Raw genomic sequence first — 25321 nt, forward strand, 5'->3', positions numbered from 1 at the left:
CATAATTGAGTTTTATCATAATTATATAGTTAGTACTATATAATTACAAAGTAAGAGAAAAGAAAATATTTCTTTATAAACTAAACATATGAATGCAAACATAATTGGGTTTTATCATAATTATATAGTTAGTACTATATAATTATCAAGAAAGAAGAAAAGAAAACATTTCTTATAGTTTTGTTCTGTTTGGGGAGCACACCCAAATAATTTAGTACTAATATATGTTCCATTTTAATGAGTTTCATTTCTTTCTCAAAACTAAAAGTTATTAGTTGTCGAAACTTATATTGTGTAATTTCTATGGTTTCTTTTTTTCAAGTCACACATCCCCTGTCTCCTGAAGGAAATGACCAGGTGCAATTATTCCACCGTGACTGAGTTTATCCTGGATGGATTAACACACCGGCCAGAACTCCAGCTGCCTCTCTTCTTCCTGTTTCTAGGAATCTACGGTGTCACGGTAGTGGGGAACCTGGGCATGATCCTCCTGATTACTCTCAACTCCAAGCTCCAGTCTCCTATGTACTTTTTTCTTGGTAATTTGTCATTTTTAGATCTCTCTTATTCTTCAGTTGTCACCCCCAAACTCCTGGGAAACTTTGTATGGGAGAAAAATTTTATTTCCTACTCTGGCTGTATGAGCCAGCTCTTTTTCTTCTGTGTTTTTATTATTGGAGAGTGTTATATGTTGACAGCAATGGCCTATGACAGGTACGTAGCTATCTGCAATCCTCTGTTGTACAATGTCACCATGTCCCCCAAAATGTGCAATATGTTGGTGATTGGGGTCTATTCCATATCTACAATGGGCTCTTTAGCCCACACAGTTGCCATGACTAGACTTTCCTTCTGTGGGGACAATGTCATCCGCCATTTCTACTGTGACATATTTCCTCTTCTCAAGCTTTCCTGCTCCAGCACCCATGTCAATGAGCTTCTGGTGATTCTTATAGGTGGATTCAATGTGCTGGCATCTACTTTTCCCATCTTTATTTCTTATGCCTTTATTTTTACTAAAATTTTTCAAATGCCTTCAACTGAGAGCAGGTCCAAAGCCTTTGGTACCTGTGGCTCTCACTTGACTGCAGTTGGAGTCTTTTATGGCTCTGTCATCTTTATGTATCTTAAACCATCCTCCAGCAACATGGCCCAGGAGAAGGTGGCTTCTGTATTCTATGCCACAGTGATCCCCATGCTGAATCCCCTGATCTATAGTTTGAGAAATAAGGATGTAAAGAATGTGCTGAGAAAGGTCCTAGGGAGAGCATAAAGACTGCCATTCTGGCTCACCAGTATAATAGCTGCCCTGTCAGTCAAGTGTGTTTATGTTTTCTATTACATTAAAGTCAAATCTCTTTCAAAGGTTTACATCCCCTTCTAATTTCCTGCATCATATACATCAGATATTCCCCATTCATGTTTCTGATACACCCCTTCCCCAATGCACACAGTTATACCTGTTCATAGAACAAGCATTTATGTAATATTATGATTCACTGGGTTATTGACACTGAATGAATCATTTGAAAAATACTTTTCTGAGGTCAATTTTGGTTTTTTCATTTTTTCTTTTCTTTTAAAAGATTTTTTAAATTTATTTTTTCAATTGAATCACTTTGACATACTGTTACAAAATGGTTCATTTTATGGGTTTTAGTTGTACAATGTTACAACACCCATTCATTCATGCAGTGGATTTTCACTGTCCTTATTTCTTTCCCTTTGAGGAGGACATGAACAGGACAATGCAACCCTGACCATTGGAGAGAGTCCCCAAATAACTGGCAACTTGCAGATTTCCCAGGCACTCATACATCTTCTATGCACATTATTTCCCCTGAGAGTGTATTTCTCACATTAATAAACCTTCTTCAAAGTATATGAACAAATCATAATAGCAGGTATGTCAGTGAACTAGTTTATCTGAAAGGATAAACTGAAAGTGATCTTGTGAAGTGAGATGCTACAGAGGGTTCTGCCTATCCAGAGTTCAACTCTGTAACCAACAGCTCTTCCATTTGGATATCCAGCTACTGAGAATAGGGACACGTTCCTAAAGTCAGCCCTAAGGAAATTGCTGTTCTCTCTCTCCTCCTGTTTCATTGTAGATCGTATTTCCCAAGAAATCCCTCCCACAGGTTATATGGCTCGAGTTGTGGTTGCCCCCAAGTTCTTTCCCCCAGTTTGGACTTGGACAGTAATTATTTTTCTCTTATTTCTCTGACTCTTATTCTTTTTTAAAAAATATTGAATCCCTATGAGATAGACTATTACAAAACTGTTCATGATTGGGTGTCAGTCATACAGTGGTCCAATATCTATCTCCCCAGCAGTGTAATTTCCCAGCACCAATGTCCCCAGTTTTCCTCCCACTTCTCCTTCCCCCTTCTTTCTCTCTCAGTCTTTCTCTCTCTCTGTCTGTCTCTCTCTGTCTCTCTCTCTCTCTCCCCTTTTGGGCATTGTGGTTTGCAATACAGATACTGGAAAGAAAGATATATATCCTTTTTCTTTCAGCAGTCAGTTCTTATCCAGTGTGATCATTTCTAACTATTGTTGTCCAAGCGGCCACTTACCTGTCTGACCTACTCTCCGCCTCTGACACTCTGTGGTAGATTCAAACCATTGACCAGTTTTCCTGGGTCCTGTTTTCCTTGGCTATTAGTCTTATACTACTTTTTAATATACCACAAGTGAATGCAGTCAATCTATATTTCTCCCTCTCTTTGTGACTCATTTCACTCAGCATGATACTCTCCATGTCCATCCATTTATAGACAAATTTCAAGGCTTCATTTTTCCTAATAGCTGTGTCATATTCCATTGTGTAGATTTTCCATATTTCCTTTATCCAGTCTTCTGTTCTCAGGCACTCAGGTGGTTTCCAGATTCTGACTATTTGAATCATGGTACAGTGGACATAGAAGTGCAGATGGTGTTTCTGTTGTGTGTTTTTGATCCGTCAAGGTATAGTCCCAGTAGTGGTATTGCTGGTCTGACACTCATTCTGAGGAGGACACTCAAGGAACCACGTGGTAATGGTCATTTGATTCTGTGTCTTCTAATGTAAATTCTACATTTCAAGCACACCGAGTGACCTCCCAGCTCCTGATATTCTCTTTGTTTTCTCAGCAGGCATGAAAGACATTGAGAAATTCTCTTTTGTTTCTCTCTTTTTTATTTTATTCTGAAATTATCATTTTACTAACCTAAAGAGACAGAGTAAACGTTATCCAGGTTTTTGAGTGCGACTCCTGTCTGGTGATATAAATTAGCCGTACTCCCCGAGAGGATCCTTGTAATCCCCAGATAAGTGAAGCATAGGTTAGGATCTTTGAGTATCAGTGGTTCTTGGCCATCCAAATTCTCACATATGCATTAGTAAAAAATAGGGAAGACAGTGTCATATAATTCAACAACAATGTACCTTGTTTTCATATTTTGCATGCAAATAGTCACGTGGATCAGTAAAATTACATTTCTGCAGTTCTATTCATATTTTAGTCACTCAAGAGATTCCAGAGTCTCAGTATAAATCAACATCTTGGGCTCAAACACATGCTTTGCACTGGTTCTGTCCATATTTGTATGTTCCCTGGACCATCACCAGGAGTGACTCTGAGTCAGAGTCAAGAGCATCATTTGAGCACTGCTGAATGTGGATCAAGGACAATAATGAAGAAATCATACACTAACACCTTTTGTTTGAGAATGTACATATATGTCAGAATCAGTCTTGATCAAGGATAATATTAAGTAACCTACTCAAATATCCTGTGTTCATGAGCTATGATTATTCTAATAAGATATACAGATTTAAGTGTAGTATTTGATTAGCAATGACAAATAAATATGTATCTATCAATCTATGCATCCATTCATCCATCTACTCGGGGAATTGTCACTATGTTCAACAGAATGAAAACACTTATAACCTTAAATGTTTCCCCATTTCCCTGGATTGTCTTTATCTATGACATTGCTATGTTTTTTTTTTGTTTACTTTTCAATACTTACATTCTCTAGAATTGGTGCAAATTGAGTCATTCAATCATACTTCTTTATCTTCCCTGGTGTACTTATTTTGAATGTCATGTTGTTGTATATATTGATAGGTCATTATTTTATTTTTGAGATAGTATTTTGATGTATTAATAAACCAAAACAAGCTCATATATTAACCTGGTGATGGATTTTCTTTCTTATTTGGGGTTCTAAAAATATAGCATGAATATCTGTGTGCAATTGTTTTTGTTGTTAATACTTTAATAAATGAAAATGGAATGTAAGGATCCGAGTACAGATATACATTTAGAGTTCTTAAACTACAACTAGGTTGCCACTTTATTTTACACATCATCCTACAGTTTGTCAAGTAGCAGTTTCTGGATTGTTTGTTTTGCTTTGAGGTGTTGATAGTGTTTGGGCCACAACTCAGGGTGCTCAGTACTTACTCCTGATTCTGCCTAGACTTCACTCTTGGCAATGCTCAGGGATTGAACCAGGGTTGGCTGTGTGCAGGGCAACTTATCCCCTGTACCATCTGTCCCACCCTTTTTATTTTTTAAATTCAGGTCACGTTGATTTACCACATTGTGAATTTTAGCAACACAGCCTTCTCCTTCACTAGTTGTATGTTAGTGCACCACACTCATCACCAAAGTTCCAAGTGTGTACTTGTCTTTCATAGTGGTTTAACTTGGTCTTCCTGATGGCTAATATTGCTGAGCTTCTTTTCTCTGGTCTGACTGCTGTCTGGGTGAAAAAACATATCCAAGTATTAAAACAAATTTCCTACTGATGAGTTTGCAAAATTCTTTTATATATTCTGTGTCATTTATCAAGTAACTCATTTGTAAACATTTTCTCTTTGCAGTGGCTCATTTCTTTCCTTAGTATCTTTTGAGGAACCAATTTTCTTAATTTTAATGAAACCAAGTTTGTCAATATATTTTTACTATCCTATGGAGATCATTAATAGCTCATGTTGTGTAGTTTAAGTGTACAGTGTTACGAGTTGATGCCCACATTTATTTCTATATACATATCGTGAAATCAATAGTTAACTTAGTAAGGACTTATTAACAAATCCTTACTGCAAATAATCAATATTTATTTTCATGATTAGACATGGAAGCTCTTCTCTCAGAATAACTTCAAATATATTTACACATTTGTTATGCATGCTGAACTTGAGATCTCCAATTATCTCAAAACTGAATGTTCCCCATTTAATCATCACCTACTATTTCCCCTAGCCTTTAGCTGACACATACTGCAAGTTGTGCATTTTCTGCCTGGATCATGTCTTCAGTGTTATACCTAAACCAAGATCACAACATTTTTTTTCCTCATAATTTTCTTGTAGAAATTTCACAGGTACAAAATGCAGGAAAATCTTAAAAGAAAGTCAGGACTTCGAAGAGACAGTGTAGGCTTTCCTCACTCCAGCATCTGACCTGAGGGCAGGACTCCTACAACATACAGAACAGCTAACACTCCAGTTGAAAATGTCAACAGTTGGAAGCTTGCCACAAGTGTGTGATGTCAAAGGGCAGTTAGGATAAGAAGCATTAGTATGACAAAAATTAAAATGATCACTCTGGACAAGAACTGAGTGTTGAAAGTAGGTAAAGGAATATACATGATAACTTTCAGTATCTGTGTTAGCAACCACTATGCCCAAAAGGAGAGAGAGAGATAAAGAGATAGATAGAGGAATAGAGACAGAGAGAACAAAAGTGCTTGCCACAGAGGCAGGTGGGATGTGGTTGGGAGGGAAACCTGGGACATTGGTGGTGAGAAATATACACTGGTGAAGGGATGGATGTCGGAACATTATATAACTGAAACCAATTATGAACAACCTTGTAACTGTTTATCTCATGGTGATTCAATAATTTTAAAAACTAAAAAAAATATGGAGAGTTTGAGACAGCTACAGAGACTAAAATTTTAAGGTAGCACTTCAATTGTTAGAAAGCGAAGCACAATGGTGGTGTGAAGGGCAGAACATATTTCATATATAAACTCTGCAGAAATACCTAACTCTTAAATCACACATGCACAGGTCAGAGTCAGAACTTCCTAATAATGATAAAAGATGGAGCAGATATTTGGACTCCTACCAACATATGTCTGTATCTTCTCTTCCTTTGTGAGCTTGTCATTATTCTGATATCCTCCAAGTTTGTCAGATTTATTTCTTGGACGTTCTGGAAATAGCCCAGGGTTAAGGTGTCTGTCCTACATGCAGCTGACCCCATTTTAATCCCTGGCACACAGGGCCCCCTGATCATCCTGTGGAGTGCCCTCAACACTTCGGGGTGAGGGGCGGTAGTCCGCAGAATCATAGGGCTCAAGAAACACCATGTCCTTGGGTTCTTGCATTGAAGTGCTGAACCCTTGATCTAGAATCACCCCTAAGAATCCAGTGCCCCACTTGGAAGCCCTCTAAATTATTCTATCATTTAAGACTTTCATTTTTAATTCTTAGACATGAATTTACCTGGAGAGGAAAGTTCATAGGTTAATATATTTGTTTTGGGGTTAGACTCGGTGATGCACAGGAGTTACTCTTGACTCTCAAATAGGGATTCACTCGAGGGACTATGTGGAACGCTGGGGATTGAATCTGGGCCAGCCACGTGCAATGCAAATGCCCTACCTGCTATACTATTGCTCTGGCTCCCATAGGCAAATATTTCTTAATGGATTTTGTGTTGGTGTGTGAAGCACAATTGCACAGAGTGAGTACTTTGTGGCAGAGATAATATTGGTTTGAGTTAACCTTTCTGCTTTGCAAGGTTCAAGATTTTATTTTCCTCCTCTACCAAAGATGATTCGTGTTTGTGGTGTGGGTTTCATGGAGGGAACTAAAAATCTCATCTTCACCTAACTCTCAGCAAAAAGCTGGGACTCTTGTCTAAAATGAAATGAGAGATCCCTGCGGGCCCAGAGGGAGGGAAATGGGGGTTGTCAAGTGGTGGGACTCCCCCCTTCTCCATCATCTTCTATTCAACTGACAGCTTTGTCTGAAATTCTCACCACAAAAGAGGCTTTAAGTTTTCTGCCAAAATCCAGTGGCAAAGTTTGGTGAAGTCAAGCAAGGAACCCTTGTTTGTGATCAATATTCTAAAACATAGGATGTTGCAGGGGGTTCAGCATGGTTTGGTTTGAAGACTGAATAAAGAAACATTTTACAAAAAATGAGAAATGGCCCCACGCAGTCTAGACAGCAGCCAAGTTTGTCCCGTCAGGTGAAAACTGCAGCATCCCTCCAGCCATGCCTGTCCTGTGTCTGGGAATCTGAGCGCCGACAGTGCTGGGGCAGCAGACCTGGATCCCTGGTTTCAGCAGGCTCTCTGCTACCCTTGAGCTCCTTCCCCTGCAGCCTGTCCTTCATGCTTCTCTGTGCAGCCTCTGCCAGTTCCCCAGTGCTGCTGGACTCCTGGGAAGATGGTTCTAATCCTTTATTCAGGGACAGTGGCACAGTTCTTTCAGGCATGGGCAGGTGCTAGTACTCAATCTAGCCTTATGGTAGGATCACATCCTTTTCCCACTCTGCTGGTGGTGCCTTCCCAGGGGTCCTCTCTGCTTGGTCTGGGTGAGAGTAATGGTGAAGCGCTCTTACAGAGCCCCAGTCGGCCACTATTTCTGAGTTATTCCACCCTCTTATATCTCACCTACTCCTGTATGCTCCTCAGTGGGCTCCTCCCCAGGTTAGAATTTCTCATCTTGGTGTCACTCTTAATGTTTTTATCTGCCATGCCTCTTTGCCTACACCCATCTTTTGTTCCCTGTGCCTCTTTGTCTACACCTGCCTTTGTATCTGGCCCTCAGAGGCCTAGCTCACAGATTTTGGAACTGGCAGCTCTCTTGTGCTACAGAGTTTCTTTAGGTCTGTCACATTCATGCATTTCAAGCCCCTTTGCGAAACTCTCTGGACAAAGAGAAGGTGGTCTTTTGTGTTTTAATACCCTGAACCCCACAGTAAATGTTAAAAGGTGTAGGCAATTTGTAGAGCAGATCTCACATTCTGGTAAATACATATAGTTACAAAGTGACCCGCACATTCAACTTTCATGTATTTCCTCAAGTGAAATGAAGGCAGATGTCACGCAAAGACCTGAACATAGTATCTTTATTCTTTATGCCCCCCAAACTGGGAACAAACCAATGGTCATCATGAGGTAACTGGACTAACACATTATGGCTGAGTCATCCGTCACATCTGACCTCAACAATGAAAAGGAGTGATCTAGGGATCCATACAGATCATAATCACAACACAGAAGAGTTATTTGCTGTATGGATTAATTTTTAATAAAATTCTTTTACTTAAATTAATCTGAGGTGGCAGCATGGCCATGCGAGAGAAAGAGGTCATTCAGGGAAATGAGGAAACATTTAGGGATGGGAATGCATCTGTCCATGGTACAGATCGTGGTGATGGATTTAAGATTGTGTGTCCAGCAACAGGTGATAACTGAGAGGAGGTAATGATGTCTCAGTGAGAGCTGGTGGGGAGCACTTGGGATCTTTCACAACCTCGTGCTGTGGGGAGGGAGAGTTTCCTAGGAAATTCAGTCTGCACGTGACACAGGGGGAAGCAGTGAGCAGAGGAGAATTAAACTCTGAGAAACTTCCCCCTCATCTCGGTTTGCTGAGGTTGCTGAGGAAAATCAGTCACTTATGAAGTTCAATGTTTGAAGGCAAAATGTGGCTTTGGAGTTGAGCTCTGCGAGGATGAAGCTTAGTTTCATGGGGGAACTTCGTTGCCCTACATGGGACTGTTCAACTTAAAATTTCTATTTGTAAAAGTGCATTAAGTTATTGACGGGGGTATTATTCTCAGAAAAAGTATAAAAGAAGGACCTAAGAAGCATTCGTAAGATAATCAGATGTCAATGACTTTTCTACTCTTCAAGTACTAAGATGACAGTTTCTTGTGATAGAGGCTTAATATAATATACTATGAGGGTAAAACAGTGAGTTAATGGAGGCAAAGTAGATCAATACTAATTATTCACCCAGAAAAAAAAGAAAAAAAATTCTGTGAAGAACTTTCTCAGTTGGGTGGCTGGAGCTATAGTACAGCAGATAGGGCATTTGCCTTGCTTGCACCTGGGTTCGATCTCCAGCATCCTATATGGTCCCCAGAGCACAGCCACGAGTAATTTCTGAGTGAAGAGCCAGGAGTAACCTTTGAGAACCGCTGGGTGTGATCCAAAAAGTAAAAAAAAAAAAGAATTTTCTCAGTTGGGTAGAAGAAAGAACATAAAATTCACCTGAGAAAAACCTCTAAAATATCAATTACTACTGAATCATAGTTTTATATAAAACCTCATACAGGGATGGGTGCATGTATATGTATGTGTGGGATTTTGTGTATTTTCCCAAACATGATCAAGAGATTAACTTTTGGGCCAGAGCAATAGTACAGTGTTTAGGGTTCTTGCCTTGCATGCAGGTTTGATTGACCCAGATTTGAACCCTGGCCCTTCATATAGTCCCCCAAGCACACCAGGAGTGACTTCTGAGCACAGAACTAGGAGTAAGCTCTGAGAATTCTGGGTGCGGAACTGACCCCTCCCCCACAAGAAAAGAGGGATTCACTTCTGGAAGGGCTGATCTAGGGAAGAAGATGGGATTTCACTTCTTGGAAACAAATTAATTCTAAGAAACAGAAACACATTTTGCCCGTGCCCCTGGGTGATTAATTCCTCACTTTACCTCTTCCCCAAGACTTTTCTCAGCACGTTCTTTACATCCTTATTTCTCAAGCTGTAGATTAGGGGGTTCAGCATTGGGACGACTATGGTGTAGAAGACAGAAGCCACCTTCTCCTGGATCATGCTGCTGCTTGCAGATGGCTTAAAATACATAAATGTGATGGATCCATAAAATATCCCAACAGCTGTAAAATGAGATCCACAGGTACCAAAGGCTTTGGATCTGCCTTCGGCAGAGGGGATTCGAAGAATGCTGGCAATAATAAAGGCATAAGAGACGATGATGGTCCCAGTTGTACTTAGCATATCAAATCCACCTATAAATAACACCATTAACTCATTCAGCTTTGTGTTGGAGCCCGAGATCTTCAGAAGAGGAACTATGTCACAGAAGTAATGGTGGACGACATTGTCCCCACAGAATGAGACCCTTGTCATGGCAAGTGTATGGGCTAAAGCTCCAGCTATTGCCATGGTATAAACCCCAGTCACCAAGACATTGCAAACCTTCTGGGACATGGTGACATTGTAGAGCAGAGGACTGCAGATAGCTACGTATCTGTCATACGCCATGGCAGAGAGCATAAAGCATTCTCCAATAGCAAAAACACACAAAAAAAAGAGCTGGGTCATACACCCAGGATAAGAAATAACATTTTTCTCCCATACAAAGTTTTCCAGAAGTTTGGGGGTAACAACTGAGGAATAAAAGAGATCTATAAATGATAAATTTCCAAGGAAAAAGTACATGGGAGACTGGAGCTTGGAATTGAAAGCGATCAAGAGGATCATGCCCAGGTTCCCAACTATCGTGAGCCCATAGATTCCTAGAAACAGGAAGAAAAGAGGCAGCTGGAGTTCTGGCTGGTGTGTTAATCCTTCCAGGACAAACGCAGTCACAGTGGAGTGATTGCACCTGGTCACTTCCTTCAGTAGACAGAGCATTGATACAAGGAAAAAGAAATATCACAGTTTGTCAGATATCTGTTTCTATCACCTATAATTTTTTTATTAATGTTTATCTAAAGCACAAAGGTCCCTCCCTACTGGTCACATATAAAGAGAACTGTTAATAACATATAGTGCAGTACAGTTAATATATTTATAAGTATTACATTTTCAGCAGGCTGGAACGATAGCACAGCGGTTGGGTGTTCACCTTTCATGTGGCCGACCCGAGTTTGATTCCTCCGCCCCTCTCAGAGAGCCCAGCAAGCTACCGAGAGTATCGAGCCCGGGTGGAAGAGCCTGGCAAGCTACCCATGCATATTGGAAATGCCAAAAACAGTAACAATAAGTGTCTCAATGAGAGACGTTACTGGTGCCCGCTCGAACAAATTGATGAGCAATGGGATGACAGTGACGTTTTCAGCTAGGCTTGTATTAATCTTCCAATAAATTTGAAAGTGATATAAAGGTATATAGCAAGAAATACGATAGAGTATGATTTTAATTAATTAATTATTTTATTTATTTCTCCCATCCCTCCACCAGAGTATGACTTTAAATTTGTTTGGAGAGTATGTGAGTGGGGACAGAGATGTTTCTTGTGTTCCTCCTGTGATTACACTTTCAGGACAAACAGACACTTGGTAACTGTGACTTGGCTACACTGCGGAGTTGGCACTTCTGTGTTAGCAACATCAAAGTTTTATTAAGAATCTAATTGATCTAGTTAAGGATCTCATCCCAGAGCTAGAGTCAGTACAGGGCAGGGTACTTGGCTTGAGTATGGCCCATCCTGGTTCCACCTCCAGAGTCAGATACAGTTTCTGAGTGCAGAGTCAGCAGTAAATCCTGAACCCGACCCCCACGGCTCCCCACAAAGGAACCTAATTTCAGGGTTTGTAGCAGGCACTGTATGGACACTGGTTGCCATTGACCATGGACTCAGTGCTCCTCCAGTAAGCACTGGGCAGTCTGCATTATCACCATTATCACAGGGTTCCTAGTATAGAGGAAAGTTCTGATCCTCAGTACTCCAAGTTAAGGAGAACTTTGCCGTAATTCTGCAGGTCTATGCAGGAGGTAAATGGGCACTCAGCTCTGCACTGCACTAATATCTCTAGGAGGAGCTGGAATTCTCTTGTGTGCACAGCTAGGGAAAGCAGTGAAGGAAGGAGAAAGTTAGAGACCTTTCCCCATGATTACCCCTGTGATTTTTCTCACTGTACACTCATAGGTAACAGAAAACTCTTCCTCCAGTTGCTTTGAACTCAGTAATAGCTACATACATTTGGGACTACTGTAGATTTCTGGCATTGTAAATGAATAAGTTCTAAGTGGTCCCATTTTGTGAGAATGCTTTTGGTAAAGGACACTCAGAAACTATTTACATAGACTGATGCCAAGTTTGTGGATTTTTTTCTTGCAATGTGAGATAAATTCACACATTTTGTTCTATGACAGGTTTCACGTGTCCCCTATATTTCAGATCTTATTTAGAGACTAGCTTACTAGCACCTTAATATGTACAAAAAGAAATCAAAGGGCAGCTCATGGAAATGAAGAAGAAATAAAGCCCCATCCTTACCATCTTTAAAGCTGTGTTCCTGTTCCAGTTGAGTTGCTGATTCACTTGTACCTTTTAGAAAAGCAATTCACCTTTTGCTTTTTAATAAAGAATGAGTTGGCTGGAAGATCTGTGCTCTACAATAATGTCACTGAGTAAAGCTGCAACCCTCTTCCCTCCCTATATCTGAACCACCATTTTGAAGCTAGGGAATACTTGGACCTGTTTGCAGTCCTCTTACCTCCGAGGGATGAATGAGCACAGTATTCTCTTAGGACCCCAAAACCAAGGGAGACACTCAGAAGTGAAATTGTCCTGAGAAGACAGAAGTTTACAAGGAATTGCATTTGCATCCAGAATAATGGTGTATGTAGAATATTGATGTCCCTAATGTACAGAATTCAGTGTTTGATTTTAATTCTTAAGGGGAGAAAACCATTTTGTAGGACTTGGAAATGACTCTCAACTTTAATTGCTGTAGGATTTTTATAGAGAGATATGATTCAATTTGATGGACAAACTTCTCCTGTTTTTCAATGAGCAGCTTTAGTTCTGAGCACTGTACTAAAAACACAGCATAATAACTCTTGCTCTTAGATTTTTTTTTAACCTTGTGCTATCATCCGAGTCAAGATTTATTCTTGAAGTTTCAGTGGATATCTTAGTAGTAGCAACTGTTTTCTTACTCAGTAAAGAGCTAGAAGTGAGTACCCTAAATACTGTCATTGTTTTTGTTTTTGTTTGGGGGGTAACACCTGGCAGTGCTCAGGGCTTATTCCTGGCTCTGTGCTCAGGGAACACTCTGGGAGGGGTGGAAAATATATAGATATACACTGAAGGATGGCTAGATTGTGTCTTATTAAAATGCTGGTGTTTCTTTGCTGAGCTTCAGTTTGGTTGATCTATCAAGACGTGAGAGGGACAGACATAGAATGACTGCACTGATTTGTGGAATATAAAACAACATAATATAAGACTAACACTCAAGGAGAGTAGAAACAAGGACTAGGAGGACTGGTTATCTGTTGGAAGCCTGCCTCGGTTGCTGTGGGAGAGGGCAGTTGGCATAGTAAAGGGACCACTATGACAATGATGGTTGGAGGCATCACTCTGGATGGGAGATGTGTGCTCAAAGTGGATCACATCCACAAAGGACCACACATGAAGGCCTCTCTGTTGCGTGAACATTCGTGAGGTCGAAGGTGCTGAGATAAGGCACCTGGAAGAAATGTCTGATTGGAGGAGTAAGGCTCTCTCTGGCTCTTATCAAAGGCAGAGGGCCTCATGGATCTCCTTTTATTGATCATGGCACTTCCAAAGGGCGCAATACATTGACGTCACCAAAGGCACCAAAAGATGTTACAGGAAGAACATTGAGGCAACATTATTTTCTTGTATCTGCAGGCCAGTAATCTAGGCCTCCAGAAAGAAGATACAAAACCAAAATGGAAACCTTCCTTGGACTGAAGGCACTCAGATTTACATCCCAAAGACTAGGCTGGGCTGCCACAGGAAATCTACATGTCAATTACAAACTAGGCAGCACCTGAAATCTACATCCCAAAGACTAGGCCGGGCCAGAGCCTGGAATCTACAATGTCAGGCCTGGCTAGCACCTAAGATCTGCATGTCAAAGACCAGCCAGGCTTCTGTGAGAAAAGGAAAACTGCCTCTGAAATTATTTTCTGAAGGCAGCTGAAAAGGGGAAAACATTCCTGTCTGCAGTAAGGTGTCCCCAACACCTCTCATTATCTATAATCACAAACCACAATGCCCTAAAGTAGAGAGAGAGTAAGAAGAAAAGCGACTTCCATAAAGGCAGTGGGGTGGGGTTGGCAGAAGGATACTGGGAACATTGATGGTGGGAAATATACACTGGTGGAGGGATGGGTGTTAGAACATTCTATGACTGAAACCCAATAACAAAAGCTTTGTAGCTGTGTATCTCATGGTGATTCAGTAAAAAAAAAAGTTATAAAATAAAATAAAATGCTGTGTACTATACAAGTTTTATACACAAAATTATTGCATAAATTTTCATCCTGACAGAAGAAGAAAAAAACCTTAATGTTTAATGAGAGCTTGAGATGATGGTTTCCAGTATGACAGATATGGTGGAAGGATGGAGAGGGAGAGAGTAGAAAGGGTAGGGCACTTGCCTTGCAGCCTACCTGAATTTGATCCCCGATATTACATCTGGCTGCCTCAGCCCCACCAGTAATGATCCCTGAGCACAGATCCAGGAGTAAGTTCTGAGCACTGCCAGGTGTGGGCCCCCCACAACAAAAACAAAACCAAAAAAGTGATATTTTGGGGGGCCCCATCTCCAGCTCCATCAGCAGTCATGTCTTTAGGTCTGTCTGCTTCTCCTTAGTGAGTAAACCAAATCTCATTTCTTCCTCCAACTCAGCCTGCCTTCTCCTTCCATCGCATAGAATTTGGTATGCTCAGGGAGCATAGCATCTTCTCCCTTGCCAGTTCCTAATGGAGTAGGTTGTTTGATATTTATCGAGTGTGAATTTATGGTAGGTCCCCTTTGAGAGAGTTAGGTGAGGTGTGTTCTTCCATTCAAAACTTAAAGACTTTTTTTTTTGGCTTTTTGGGTCACACCTGGTGATGCTGAGGGCTTACTCCTGGGCTCTGCACTCAGGAATCACTCCTGGTGATGCTTAGGGGACCATATGAGATGCCGGGGATTGAACCCAGGTTGGTTGCATGCAAGGCAAACGTCCTACCCACTGTACTATTGCTCTGGCCCCAACTTAGAGACTTTTCATATTTTCTCACCATTTTTGATAACCTATTAGTTTTCTCAATTCTATCTTTTAGGGGTAAAATTTCACATCTCTTCAAAAATCATGTTACCCTATCCTGACCCCACCCTTCATGTCCCATTCTCCCTCTCTTCCCTCCTTTGCCCCCTTTCCTGTGGGTAAGCCCAGTTCTGTGGTCTGAATCCACCTGTTCTTCTTTCCTTTGTTCCTGGGCTTTGCTTCTCTACACGCCTCCACATTGAGAATGTCATCCTTATTTGTCTCTCACTTGCTTGGCCCCCCTACAGTTTCATCTAAGTTGTTCCAAATGAAAGATTTCATTTCTTTCCTTAGGCATATTCAGTACTACATTGTGTTTGTAGTCACCACATTCTCTTATCCATTTTTCTGTTACTGTTCACTTGGATTGTTTGCACTCCACTATTGTAAATAATGTTTTGTTAAGCTTAGATGTGCATATGTCCTTTTGAACCAGAGCTTTTGTGTTCTTTTGATGTATACCTAGCAGTAGAATTTCTGAATCATGTGGTAGATTCATTTTTAATATTTAATGATATATAATATTTTAATACTCTATTATAGTCCATAGAGTTCAGACTTATTTATATTTCTTCCAACACTTTTATTTTAAGAGTGTTCTTTTATTCCTCCCCACACCCCTTCCAATACTTGTTATTTTGGGCCTTTTCTCTCTAAGCCATTCTCATTGGTGTGGGGTGGGATCTCAATGCTTTGATTTGCATTTCCTAATAAAAAGTGATAATAAACATTTATTCATACTAGACACCTGTGTGTTTCTATTCAACAAATGCATGTTCAGTTGTGCCTTTTTGTTTTTAAGCTTTAAAGTTCTTTATCATGAGATCTATTGACTCTTAGCTCCTTGTCAGATGTATTGTACTCAGATATCTTCTCCCATGCAGTAAGAAGTGTTTTCATTTTGATTATTGTACTTTTAGTTTGATTTAATCTCATTTATTTTTCCTTTTATTTTTCTTATTGTTGCAATGAGTTTCCAAAGACATCCCCTTGCAGTGTATTTCTGTGGTCTTATACCATTACCTTGGTTTATAAAATGGTTTCTGGTCTTATATCCAAGTCTTTATTTTGAGTTAACATTTACACATGGTTTGAGAGAGTAATTTAATTTTTTTATTTTTTGCACATGCCTATTTTGTTTTCCTATTCCGCATGACATATTGAAAATACTCTACTATCCCCACTTTAAATTTTGAATCCTTTATCATCATAAAATGAGCTTCCCATGTACCTGAGGATTTAATTCTGGGATCTTAATTCCATTTTATTGTCTGTGTGTCTGTTTTGATTCTGACACCTCACTGTTTTTTGATTACTATAACCCTGTAGTACAGTATGAAGTCAGGAAACATGATGCAGCCATTCTGCTTTTCTTAGGATTGTTTTGGATGTTGGGGATCTTTTCTAGTTCCATATGAATTTCAGTAACATTAGAAAACTTTTGCCGGGTCAAAGATTCAAGTGTACATTGTCAGACTCTTGTGACTGAATAGGAGTGTCGAGTGAGAAGACAAAGATGGGCAGTGTCAGACCAGGGGTGTTTAAGTTAAAATGAGTTAATAATCAGAATTTTTATTTTAAGGAATTTCAAGCAACCAGCTCAGCAGGAAGGTGACATTTATGAGGCCCATGTGCAAAGGTTAGTGGAGATGCTGAATTTGTCTGCAGAAATTATGGATTTACACCTAGCTTTACTCTCTTCCTGAAGCATGACCTTGATAAATTGTCTTTATTTCTTGACATCTGCATTTCTATGTTCATTGCAGCACTGTTTACAATAGCCACAATCTGGAAAAAAAGGCGTGTCCCCAAACAGATGACTGGCTAAAGAAACTCTGGTACATCTACATAGTGGAATACTATGCAGCTGTCTGAAAACAGGAAGTCATGAAATTTGCATATAAGTGGATCAACATGGAAACTATCATTTTGAGTGAAATGAGTCAGAAAGAAAGAGACAGACATAGAAAGATTGCACTCATATGTGGAATATAAAGTAGCTGAAAGGTACAAGCTTTCAATGATGCAATTTCTGGCAGATATTTCTCTGGACTTAGTTACTAAAATACTAAAATACAGGAGTCCAAAACTGTGTGGCCACTAGTGCGGCCACTTGACCTCATATCTCTTCATTCTCAGCAATGGAAAACAAATTATCAAATGCTTCCTTTTCTGCAGGTCCGACTTTAGGGGGAAGAAACTCCAAACAATAATAGTGAGTTTTTTGTTGAAATATTGAATGTAATCAAAGTAAAGAGAAAGTAAAGTGAAATTTATCAGTTACACAGGCGGGGTGGGGGGCTGGGGAGATGGGGGGATGGGGGGAGGTATACTGTGATTCTTGGTGGTGGAATATGTGCACTGGTGAAGGGATGGGTGTTCAAGCATTGTATAACTGAGACTTAAACCTAAAAGCTTTGTAACTTTCCACATGGTGATTCAATAAAAGAATAAATTCAAAAAATAAAAAAGTCTTTATTTCTAATTTCTAGGGCAATAAATGTCACATGTTGCTCTAAAAATTATAAAAAATAATTATAGAAGAAAGAAATTGCTATGAATGAGCCTAATTGGAAACATAAAAATGATAATATAAAATAGAGAAATGTTATGCCTGTCCACTCCTCAGGAACACCTTCTTCCCTGATTCCTGTTATTTTGACACTTCCCCAAAGTATTCCCCATCCCTCATCTGGTACATGATGTGTGCCTCGTCCTAAGGAGGCAGCAGACTGGACAAATTAGACATCATTTGCATAGAAGCCATCTCATCACCCCAAAGCCCTGTGATTAAGGCTATCTTGATTTTCATGCCATAAAACTGGATAATTTAGGCTTAGGGAGAATAAGGGGCTTGTCCAAGATGCTGTCTGATAAATCACTGAACAGGATAGAGTCCAAATGGTTCCTTGGATTCTAGAGCCAAAATTTTATTATTGAGTTGATTAAAACTGTTACTTTTGTGTCAGAAAAGAATTGCAGGAATTCACATATTTTGTTTTCCTCACTTAGAAAATTAGCACAGCGGGTACGGCATTTGCCTTTCAGGCGGCTGACCCAGGTTCAATTCCTCTGCCCCTCTTGGAGAGCCTGGCAAGCTACCAAGAGTATGTCTCCCACACGGCAAAGCCTGGCAATCTACCTATGGTGTATTTGATATGCCAAAAACAGTAACAAGTCTCACAATGGAGACATTATTGGTGCCCACTGAAGCAAATCAAAGAGCAGCAGGATGACAGTGGTACACTTAGACAAGATGTGGGTTAAGAATATGAAATTGTTTATAGGATTTTTTTCTCTATGTTCCCGAATTTTACACTTTTTATCTAGTTAATTTTAGAAATTTCATATTCTCAAAAGCCATAAAATTCTAGAAAAATAACAAGTTTCTCATAATAATAATAAAGAAGTATCATTCAGCCTAATGATAAAAGTTGGAAATTAAAAAGTTTGTTTCTTCTATAACCTGTTACTTATTAATATGAACATGTTAAAAGACATTTGTATATTCAGCCTTTATTAGTTATAGCAATTTTAAATTTGACCAGGTACTTTTAGTTTAGCAAGAACAATTGTACAGTGAGTTTTACGTACATGTATATACAGTATTCACACACATATTTGCATACACACATACATTTGTGTATATGTATTTAGACTTTGCAACTTTAAATACATGCTAATAATGCACATTGAAAATACACATGCATATATAGATTTGACCAGTAGTTGAATATATAGACTGAGAAATGTAGTTTTTGTGTAATTAGGTGACTACAATGAGTAGGATACATACATTGAAAATTAGAACATTGAAAAAAGATCAATAAATAATCCCAATGTTTTAAATTGTCTTTGGCTTGAGACTAACTAGTTACCCATAAGAATAAGGAGGTGTCATATGTAAGACAAAAATCTATGTTTAAAAGAACCTTTTTCAAAGCACTGCTTTCTATACAGATCTGGAAAGAATTTCACTATTAAGAATCTTCTTCAGAGATTCTTTGACATCCTTCTTCCTAAGACTGTAGATTATGGGGTTCAGCATGGGAATCACTGTAGTATAAAACACAGAGGCCACCTTCTCCTTGGTTGTGTCACCAGTAGATGATTTAAAATACATGAAGATGATGGAGCCGTAGAAGACCCCAACTGCTGCCAGGTGGGAGCTGCAGGTACTGAAAGCTTTGGACCTACCTTCCACTGAACGGATGCGCAAAATGCTAGCAAGGATGAAGGCATAAGAGATTAAGATGGCCAGCGCACATGCAAATACATTGAATGAAACCAGCATCATGACCAGAAGTTCCTTGGTGTAATCTCTTGAGCAAGATATATTCAGAAGAGGCAGGATATCACAGAAGTAATGGTGGATGACATTAATTCCACAGAAAGAGAGACTAGATATGTAGCTGGTATGAACCAAGGCACCAAAAGCCCCCATTATGTACACACCAGTGACCAACAGGAAACAGACTCTGTGTGACATTATAGAACAAAGGGCTACAGATGGCAACATAACAATCATATGCCATGGCTGTCAGCATGTAGGAGTCATCGATCCCAAAGAAGGATAAGAAGAAGAGCTGGGTCATGCACTCAGGAAAGATGGTAACATTCTTCTCAGACACGAAGTTCACCAACATCTTAGGAATTATGACAGAGGAGTAGCAAAGATCTATGAAAGAAAAGTTACTCAGAAAATAAGGCATAGGCATGTATGTACGATAACATTGGTTTGTCCTTCCTACCTTGCCACAAGGAGTTTAAGTGTAAGTGCTCTGGAGACACCCCTATTCCCTTCTTTATTTGTAAACTCTTCTCTGCATCCTCCTTCCCAACCAGTTAATCACTTTTTCCCTAATCAGATTCTATTATCTTGTAAGATCAGGTCTTTCTAAGGACTCTGAATTTATATTGTATTTGTCTTTTGCATAATTTACCTTAAAGCAATGTCCTTTCTGTATAGACACAGGAAGATAGTTAATATTATACTCTTGTAACTTGGGAGTTGGTTGACTCTGAATAATATTTACTCCTGGGCATCTGCTTTCTCAACTCAGTTGCCCTTAGTTCCTAGCACCCCAAAATCAGGGTCCCTACAAGGGATGGAATGGACCGAGGGCAAGCTGTAAGCTACCCTGGCATTGAACTGGCCAGGCCAAAGTGCCACAATACTCAACTATAGGTTGAGGGCATGATCATGGACAATGCTGTCATGATCCAAATGTAACGAGGAGACAAGCTAGGACTCTGCTGGGGTTAGGAAGATTAACCTGGCCTGAGGACTGTGGTCTGGAATATATAGTGAATGTCCTCAGGAAGAACCAAACTTAAGTCTGATATATCTCTTACTGTGCTCATACAGAATGACATTGCTAGAAATATTAAAAGTAAATTTACTATAACTATTTAAGCAGATTACTAGCTCACACCCTGACACACCCTTGTTTGGACCCCACCCTTGAGTGGATCTCCTAGTAATCTCATTAGTGAGATTTTGTTAATCTCCTTGAGAAATGGTCTTTCCCTTCTTCCCTTCTTTGTTGATTTGTTAATGTTCAACCCACCTTTGTGTTACTGCCCTATGTAATTTGCTATATAAACTGAGACTGAAGGAGAAGACAGGGGCACTGACGGGGGACAGAGAAAGAAGACAGAAGAGACAGAGGAGACACATACGAAGACACGAGAGAAGAACAGGGAAGACACAGAAGTAGAGGGAAGAAGGGGGGTAAACACACAGGAGAAAGAGAGAGAGAGAGAGAGAGAGAGAGAGAGAGAGAGAGGGAGGGAGGGAGGGAGAGGCAGAATGGGAATGGGAATGGAGATTGGAATAAACTGCAACTGATACTGACCAGCCTGGCACTCGTTCCTTTCTTCCCCTGCCTTGTCATTGCCATCAACCTCCCCAGGGTGGGGGAAGCGGCTGGAGGCTACTGAACGTGGGCGGCGGGAGAGAGAGAGCCCCTCGGCCTCTCTCTTCTTTTGTGAACACACACGTGTGAAGTTGAGAACTGATCCTGATTAAAAACACCAGATTTCCTATCATGGAGATGGTGTAGATCGATATAAACAGGACGAAGAGAGGGTGTTGGAGTCCCAGTTGGTCTGTCAATCCTTCGAGGATAAACGCAGTCACCAAAGACTGATTTCCTGCCTCCATTCTCCTAGTGGGGCAGACTGAGTGGTTCAGAGATTCTCATTAGACACATATGACCTTCCGGCCAGACCGTGCGATCCAAGATCTGATGAATGACATAATTTTGAGCTGACACAGAGTCCAGAAAACCAAGTGACTGAAATTCACACATAATGGAAACCATCACTTCATGTGGCCAAGCAAGAGTCAACTCTTGCTCTATTCTACTGATGTTGGAAATGGAAATCATTTTTGTCTCCATAAATTGAGTTTTAGATTCTTTTCAAAGTAAAAAGTAATTCTACGCTGACTTGGTCTTCTTGAGGGAAACCATGCAGTGTTGTTGACTTGCCTTGGTTTTCAGTTCTGCACGTGTGCTCTCCTCAGGTGACACAGAGCTCTACCTTTTCTTAATTGTTATACCTTGAATTTCCCTTTTGACTTGGATCTTACCAGAAGCCTTGGTTTCCTTCCTTTTCACTTGGCCTCCGAGTTACTAGTTTTGACTTTGGCATTTCATTCTTTTGTCACATAATACACAAACAAAAATGAAATAGGCATGCTGGAGCTAATGGTAGGAGGGCCATGGTAGACAGGAAGCTGTCCAGAGGTGAGGGAAACTGAGGAAGAAGATCAGCAAGGTACCAGCCTATGTTAGGGACATTTTATTTGTAATATCATTTAATCTTTGTAACAACCTCATGAAATGGGTTCAATAGTTGTTTCTATGGATTTATTAGGGTGGGGGAAGGCAAATAAGTGAATCATATGAATCAAAAAACTTGAAATTATGTAATTTTTTAAATTTTGATTTTTTTGTTTTATTTTGGATGTCACACTTGGCTGTGCTCAGGACTTATTCCTGGCTCTGCACTCAGCAATGACTCCTCGTTGTGCTTGGGAACCATATGGGATGCCAGGGGTTGAACCTGGTTCGCTGCTTGCAAGGTAAAAGCTCTACCTGCTGGACTATCCCACAGCCTGAAACAATATTAATTTATAGATGAGTTTCTTGAACATTTCAGTCACAGCTAGTGTAAGAATCAGAACTATTGTTTTTAATCTTTTAACTTTATGATTTTTTATTTGGGGCCAGTAAAATGTGTGAGGTGGAGGGCAGAGAACCTAGGATAAATCACATGTAGTTTCTACTAGGCTATTTCATGAACAGACGTTTTCTCTACATTTTACCAAACCAAACTGTTGTGTTCTCTTGGAAAATCAGATTTATTAGTGTTCCACAGATTTCCCCTATTTAATTTTTAATTGTCGTTTTCCTATGAATAAGTAAGATGAAAGTCCATCTTTTTTTCAAAACCAGTTTTAAAATATCATCTCCCATGAAATACCTGGTTTCATGTAGCTTCTATAGCTTCATTTTCTTCCTTCTCATGCACTTTATAACTCTAAAAGCCTATGATATTTCTCATAACTGTGTTTCAATCATTGTGGGATGGTAAAAAGTTGAGTTTCTTGTTAGGGCACGGATCGAGATCTCCCTATAACAACAAAGAGACTCCAGAGACTGCAAACAGCAAGCAGGGTTTATTGTAAGACTGGCTAGCCAGGGTCCAGCCGCCTACGTGGACACGCAGGTCCAGCAGATTGGGCAAAAGACCCCGAGCTTCTCCAAAGGAGATCTTATATAGGCCTTCTCTGGTCGTTACAGCAGAGCCCGCACATTTCATAGCCAATAGATTTGTAATATTGCGAACTTTCTTAACCAATCCATTTAAAAGGACATCACTCTTTAGCCTATGGTTTTAGAGATCAGTATTTGCGCCAATATTCAGGAATGTCCGGGTTCTGGGGGCAGTCCTGGGTCTTGTGATATGGGTCTTGTGATATGGGTCTTGTTATCTGGTCTGACCACCACCCTTCTTGAGACCCAGGGTGCCTGTATCCAAATTCCTTGCTCAGGGACAGATAGACAAGTTATTCTACAATGCCGGCTCCTGTAAAAAGAGTCTTAAGAAAGCTAAATAGATTCCCGTGGTCTGTCCTGGGCCAGTTCCTCACATTTCTGAAGTCAGATCAAACTGAACTCGCTTTCAGACATGGTTACATCCTAGCTGTGTGACTCTGAATTTCAGAAAGCTACCAATTTTGGCTGGAGCATTTTTATTGTGATTGCCAACTACTGTGCTAGATATTTAGATCCTTGCCTCTATACTTCTTTCTGACCTTTATTGCTTGACCTACTGTCCACTGGCACCCAGGGCAGTGGTACACCAGCCCATCTGCCTCCTGAAGGGACATGTCTGGAGTAGAGTCCTGAGATACCCTGATCTATGGCTTCTCTTTGATCTCTCATCCCTCATGTTCCACCTTTACAGGACATCTGTACACTTTGTCCCATTGGACTCCCAATTTGTCCCATTTTTGATAAAGCAACACTCTCAGATATGCATAAGCATCCATTGTTTTTATTTTGATGATTTGTCTTTGCCTGGGTTGCATTTCCCTTCTTTGTGTTTTGGGCTTTCCTTAGACATAGTAAAAAGTGAGTGAACCATACAGAGGGATATGAATTAATTCAGGGGCTGGAGAAATAGCGTAGGGAGATATTCAGAAATTTGCATTGTGCTGACTCCTTGAAATCCATCAGCATGCATGTTCCACAGAGCACTGGCAGGAGTGATCCCTAGCACAGAACCAGGAGTAAGCCCTGGGCACTGCCCATGTGCTTCCCCTCCTCACAACCCTCCCCCCCACCCCGCCTTCGAATATTTAGTGCTGGGTTCCAGGTCAGACACAGATCATCAAAAAGGCATTCTTTTTTTTTTTGCTTTTTGGGTCACACCTGGCGATGCACAGGGGTTACTCCTGGCAGCTCTGCACTCAGGAATTACTCCTGGCGGTGCTCAGGGGACCAAATGGGATGCTGGGGATCGAACCCGGGTCGGCCGCGTGCAAGGCAAACGCCCTACCTGCTGTGCTATCGCTCTAGCCCCCAAAAAGGCATTCTTGTGTGGATGAAGTGAATAAGATTAACTTGCCTCTCTCCCTTTAGCTACCTTCTTGTCATACACTAGAAACCTTGGCTGATCGATATTTGAGGAGTGCAGCTATTCAAACTTTGTAATCGAAGAAGTTTGAGGACTGGAATGCTTTAAGACCCATTTTTACTTATTTATATCAGGAACATTTAATTTAATGGATTTCTCATTCCTAGAATTACAACCAGGAGAGAAAGACAGACCAGGAAACCAGAAACCTGGAATAAAAATGTTAGAGACAAGCCAAAGTGCCTTCCTTCTTTCATGCACTTCCTGTATTCTCTATTGGGAAGCATGTGCAGAAAGACATCGTCTTTGACCCTAGGGATGGCAGTTTATGAAGTGAACCAGGAATCTGGAGCGAGTTTGGCTCCCAGGGTGGACACATTGCTAATCAAACGAGTAGGGGAACGGTAATGTCTGCATCCAAGAATTATATTACAACATTAATAAAAAAGTTTTATTAAAGTACCATTGGTTTGTAACATGGCATGAGTTTCGGGTACTGCACTATACCAACATCTATATACTCTGTACTACAGTGGTCAGCACCCAAACCCTAACTTCTCTCTCCCACCACAACCCTCCAGTTTCATTGCCTCCTGCCCCATCCCCCCTCAGGGCATGGCCAATCTGTTTTTTGTTTCTTTATCTTTAACATATGAATGAAATCCTAGGGAATCACTTTTTCCTTAAATTGTTTCACTTAACATAATAAATACTATGTTGTTATGTTGCAAATGAAAGAAAGGTTATAAGTACAAGATACTAATTCGAAGGCTCTGTGCATTCCTCTTGTCATTGAAACACTTTGCAAGTTATCCTAACCCATGTCCCTTGTTGGATGGATGGAGTAAGATGGATTACATATATATTTTATGCATACAATATATATTTTATAGATATATATGTATACATATACAGCATTACATATACATATATATTTTATAATGTAACACTGTATAGCACTGTATAGCACTGTCGTCCCGTTGATTTTCTTGAGTGGGTACCAGTAACGTCTCCATTGTGAGACTTGTTGTTACTGTTTTTGGCATATCGAATACGCCATGGGTAACTTGCCAAGCTCTGCCCTGTGGGCCGGATACTCTCGGTAGCTTGCT

At 40.2% G+C, this 25321-nt stretch overlaps 3 protein-coding genes across 3 annotated transcripts; 1 reads left to right on the top strand and 2 right to left on the bottom strand.

Moving 5' to 3' along the window:
- Positions 1-349: 349 nt before the first annotated feature.
- Positions 350-1273, top strand: LOC101538174 (olfactory receptor 151-like). Its single transcript, XM_004605119.2, has one exon. The coding sequence runs from the start codon at positions 350-352 to the stop codon at positions 1271-1273; it is 924 nt and encodes a 307-aa protein (XP_004605176.2).
- A 107-nt stretch (positions 1274-1380) lies between these two features.
- On the bottom strand, positions 1381-10679 carry LOC101538978 (olfactory receptor 151-like). The gene is made up of 3 exons (XM_012931869.2): positions 9736-10679; positions 6739-6794; positions 1381-1460 (listed from the first exon to the last, which is right to left on the bottom strand). Exons 1-3 carry the CDS (start codon positions 10677-10679, stop codon positions 1381-1383), a joined length of 1080 nt encoding a protein of 359 aa, XP_012787323.2.
- Positions 10680-19011: 8332 nt separating this feature from the next.
- On the bottom strand, positions 19012-21225 carry LOC101539236 (olfactory receptor 8D1-like). Its single transcript, XM_055132189.1, is given in 3 exon segments — positions 19012-19546; positions 19548-19802; positions 21062-21225. Coding segments are annotated over 3 exon segments (954 nt in total).
- Positions 21226-25321: the final 4096 nt, after the last annotated feature.

The sequence above is a fragment of the Sorex araneus genome, chromosome 3 (assembly GCF_027595985.1).
Source record: "Sorex araneus isolate mSorAra2 chromosome 3, mSorAra2.pri, whole genome shotgun sequence".
Classification (NCBI taxonomy): Eukaryota; Metazoa; Chordata; class Mammalia; order Eulipotyphla; family Soricidae; genus Sorex; species Sorex araneus.